The following is a 5,056-nucleotide window of genomic DNA, read 5'->3' as shown; positions in this document are numbered from 1 at the left end:
TTTTTTTTTTTTGAAACCGGTAACTTTACTACATTACAATCCTTTTCCAAGTAGGATTCTATATACTATGCATATCCTTTCCTACTCCAATTCTAATACTCGCCCTCAAGTTGATGCATAAAGGTTAATATGTACCGAGTTTGTTATAAATGTAATTAATACGAGGACCAGTGAGGGACTTGGTGAAGATATATGCAAAAAAACTAGTAAGGACTGCTCGAGACATCTGAGTGAACACAATTGAAAAGGAACAAACTGAAAAAGTGGTCGAAAAGTAGTAAACATCGCCAGAAAGTCAATGTGTCGCTGGAAAATTGTCGGAAACTAGTATAAAATTTATGGGTCATCGCGAAATCAAGAGATGAGTAGATCTTGAACAAGAAGTCACTGAAAAGTTGGCTCGGACATGCACATGCGCTTAACTATTAGATTTGACGTTTGAAAAGTGGTCAAACTCAGAGAAAAATTACATGAGTAGGGTTGGAACGATGACACGACTCTACTGGAAAAGGAAAATTGTTGTAGAAGTGACCGAAAAGAGTCATGTGCCGGAAAGACACTGTTACTTGTCGGACCGAGTTCCTCACCGCTCTAATACCATGTGAGAAATATAAGAGAAGAATATTATTGAATTGTTATATCTTCAGAATTTCATTAAGACTCTATTTATAGACACTACATTAGACTCCTTTTCCAACTAGGATATTTAATTACAATCCTAGTAGGATTTATATACTATTCCGATTCCTACTCCAAATCTAACAATTTTTAATGTAGGATATCACCAGAACAAACTGAAATTGGCTTGTTCCAATACTTTTATGTTTATTATTTCTTTCATATGGCCTAAGAGCGAGGATAGACATGGATACAAATAGTTTCTCAACTTTTAAAAAGTACATATAACACTTGTTAGTAACATCTAGCAGAAAATAGACCTTTCTGTGATGAGATGAAATCATGCAAATTTCATGTTTTAAATGATACAACAGTATAAAAAAACTTCTTTTTGATAAATAGTTTAAAACAACTTTAGCCATTATACATGCCTACAATCATAATCTCAAACCTAGTTTTATATAAAATAGGGGTAGCTTATAAAAAGAAATAGAATATAAGTTGGCCGGAAACCCAATGAAGAGCAAAAATGGGCTGAGCTTCTTACCCCCATTCAACGAGAGTTTCTCATTCTTAAACCCATCCCTCAGGGTTTTATTATACGCCTTGATTGCACGGTATGCTTCACGAACAACTAGTTCCATCCTCTGGCAAAAACCACACCAGCTATTGCTGAAAAGAACTAAAATATCTTTATCTCGAGAACTACCAGAATTTTTGGAATCAGACTGATTATCAAGGACCAGCTCATTGAACATATGCCCCGTCAGTCGAGGGATAGAATCAGCCTCATGAAAATCCAGATTAACAAATGGTGGAATTGGAGCCTCTGCAATGGTTGGAACAACAAGCTCAGACTGTTTATATGGGTTAAGACTTCCATTGAGAAAGCTGTCAAGAAATTCAGATAGCAAAGTGCAGCTGAAATCTGCTTGCTCACTTAAAATATAGTGTTGCTGTGAAGTGGGATCAATTAGTACCACAGATGGTATTTTTGAACCGGATGTCAGATATCTAAGATGTCTATAGTGACCATCAAGAAAGAAGAAGGAACCTCTGAAGTATTCATTTTCTTTCTGCTCATCCAGCTCCTTGATTGTTTCCTCTGCACTAGGGTTGTCAGCGACCTTCTTCATATCATCATGACCAAATTTTTCAGATATTTGTGAACTTTCATCTTCAAGGAAATTCTTCTCATCATTTTGCTGAGCCAATTCATTACTAATAGGGTTTGATTGTACGATGTGCTTCCCGTCCTCAACATGCAGCATTGGATCCATACCTGAATCAGTAGGTTCTTCTGGAATACCTTCTAAAGGACAAAGTTGATCTGACTGAAGTTCTGTGAGCACCAATATAGTTTCAGAATCTTTTGGGCAAACATGAGAAGACTTGGCTTCATTTGATTCAGCTTGTTCATTGTATAGCTTCCCCACTATGGTATCTTCAAGCAGCATTGTTTTTCTATCGGGATTAATAATACCTTCAGAAACACCTTCCACAAGGATCTCTGAAACCCTGTTTGACTGAAATCCTGTTTGACCTGGTAAAGCTTGAGCAGTTTTGATGTCAAAATCTTCAGATAGAAGTTGAAATCCTGCTTCTTTCGCAAGTGAGCTCAATTTCACTTCCTTCTTTTGCTGAAGCGCATATGTCAAGATTTCATGCAATGTACTGCCTTGTAAACCAGAAACCAGATCTTCTAGGATGACTTGTTTCCCCTGATTCATTACAACAATTGACATCTTGTCATTAACATTTATCTTTTGAGATGCTGTCAACAGCCCCACTTTAGGGTGTCTAGAAGTACTTCTTGATCCTTGAAAAGCATTGAAAGATGTCTTTTGTGATCCGAATGCTTTTAGTTCACTCATTTCATTTGACATCTGAACCTTCAGGGCGAACTCTCTAAAAGAATCAAGAGCCTTCCTGCTATTTTTTCTAATCTTCAACGAGTCAGACGATCTATCGATAAAAAGAACAACAGATGGCTTATTTGCTGGAACAGCATTCTCAAGATCACCCACATCATCCTCCAGCTGTATAGAAGGATATAAATGAATCAATATAAAACGATAGATAAATGAACTGAGAGAGCAACCACATCAGTACAAAGAAAATTATGTGATCATGTATACATATGAAAAACTGATGCCAAGCATTAACTGCTTGGACCATGAGTAAAGTAGGTTCTCCTTCCATTAGTTTTTAACTGTGATGATTGACTACAATTCAACAGGTCATTAATACCCATAGTCCTATCCAAAAAGAAAATTAATACCCATAGTCCTATTATTCCTAGCTTTTTCGTTTGGCTTCCCTCAATCTGCCCTTCTAACTATAGCCTTGTCAAAACTTCATCTCTCTGCAACAATGTCCTGTGTCTTTCCCAAAGTTGTCACCTTTTTCTTTTTGAGAAGGTAACATATATATTATATAAAAACAAGCAACTACACCAAAAGTGCATTCCAGTAATAATTAGAAATAGTAGTCAATAAAGCAAAAACTACCACCAATCTACTCATAAATAATCTAAAACACAAGGAATGTCCTCAGCTTCTAAAGGATATTCATGTTTACACCAAATTACTAGGCAGTTCATCTTAAAGATATGAAAAGTACACTTATCCTCAAAACACCTCTGATTCCTCTCCTCTAAATAATCTTCCATCTATTAGGTAAATAATTAATCTCCTTTTTCTATTAGGTAAATAATTAGTTAACTATGGAAAAATCTCTATACACAAGCAATATACCAAAAAGTAAATGATCTACAATATAATATGATTTTTTACGAATGACAATCTTCTATACAAACCGATAGCCTGGTTGGGATTGCTTTTTTCTCCAAAAAAAACACTTTTTTGAGAAAAAACACTTTTTTTAAAAGAATGGTGTTTGGTAAACTAGTAAAAGTGTTTTTAAAACGAAGTAGATGCAGTTTTTCTGTTGTTGGGAGGACGCGAATTAGGGCAGAAGACTAGGGCCGGTTTGGGTCGCTAGTGTAGGGAATTACTTGGTGGGGGTTTTATTCTTGTTATGATTCCGTGTTCCATGTTTTATTACGAATCTGTGTGCTTTCCTCTGTTTTCTAATACTTATGGGTGCCGTATTTATGTTATGTAATCTAGTTCTGTGCTTTACTATGAGTTTGTGTGGTACCTCGTGACTTGAGCCGGGGGTCTATCGGAAACAGCCTTTCTACTTCTTTAGAGGTAGAGGTATGAACTGCGTACATCTTACCCCCCAGACCCCACTACGTGGGAATACACTGGGTTTGTTGTTGTTGTTGTTGTTTACTTTTATAAAAGATGAGGCAAAGTTAAATGACTTTTGTGTAATAAAACAAAGAATAATGACTTTTGGATACCGAAAACAAAACTGGATGATCATCCATGAAATTTACTCCCAATTTCCATGGCTGTTGGGGCGCCACTCGAACATCATTCCTCACCCCACCTCGTTTTCACCCTCATAATATTTTACATATTATACATTTATAATTTTAAAATAATATATTTTACCTACTTATCAAACACCAAATAAATAAGTAAAAAATTGACTGGCTAAAAAATATTCTGTAGGACCAAATACATCTTGCAAGTTAAATTCATCGTCATGTGCCTAATTTGGAACTTCTTACGCAACATTGAACTTTGAATTTTCTTGTACTTGATTGCGATTACAATAATTGACATGAATTTTGCACTGCACTGCACTATAAAAAAGAAATTAAAAAAAAAAGTTGCAGATCTAGCACATGATATCTTTTTCTGAAATTAAAAATTGTTTAAAACCGTAATTTTCTTTTATATTTTTTGCGAAAGCATTGCCCATGACAGAGAAAATGGTAGTCATCAAACATAGAATGATAGTATAAGTTACAAGTAACAACCATATAAATTTTCATATCTTTTTCTCTATTTAAGTTTCCATTTACGTTATGTGGCCGTTAGGAGCGTTTAATAATTGTTAACAGCCTATAAAAATTTAGTTTAAATTGTACTCAAGTAGCAAAAACTTTACACGACTAGGCTACTTGTAAAATTATTATACGAAAATATAAATATACAGTATTAATGATAACCTGACAAAAATAGTAGTATTAATTACTATTTGTTATGATATATATCAATTATAGTGAATGTCTATCAAGATCTATCAAGATTTTTTTGATGTCTATCAGGATTTGCTGTATTTGTCTTTTAGTGTGAAACTAGGGCAAATTCCTTCATTGTACATCAAGATCCCTCAAGAGAAGAAATAAGAATAAGAATCACTCTCTCTATTCTCTCTACTATTCTTCTTGTTCTTTCTTGTTTTATAATACGTTATCAGCACGAGACTCTACCGTCTCAAATTTGAAGGCTAAGGCTAAGGTATTATTATTTTTCTTCCTTTTTTTCATATGGCTAACAATCTTATGAAGTGTGAGTTC

The 5,056-nt window shown here is 34.7% G+C and overlaps 1 protein-coding gene across 1 annotated transcript; it reads right to left on the bottom strand.

The window, feature by feature from the left end:
* Nucleotides 1-1,165: 1,165 nt before the first annotated feature.
* On the bottom strand, nt 1,166-2,659 carry LOC124890366 (the record flags this gene model as incomplete). Its single annotated transcript, XM_047402211.1, is given in 2 exon segments — nt 1,166-1,447; nt 1,673-2,659. Coding segments are annotated over 2 exon segments (1,269 nt in total), but the record flags the coding sequence as incomplete, so codon positions are not given.
* Nucleotides 2,660-5,056: the final 2,397 nt, after the last annotated feature.

This window comes from Capsicum annuum, unplaced genomic scaffold (assembly GCF_002878395.1).
Source record: "Capsicum annuum cultivar UCD-10X-F1 unplaced genomic scaffold, UCD10Xv1.1 ctg16882, whole genome shotgun sequence".
Classification (NCBI taxonomy): domain Eukaryota; kingdom Viridiplantae; phylum Streptophyta; class Magnoliopsida; order Solanales; family Solanaceae; genus Capsicum; species Capsicum annuum.
This window is presented reverse-complemented; position numbering and strand designations above follow the sequence as displayed.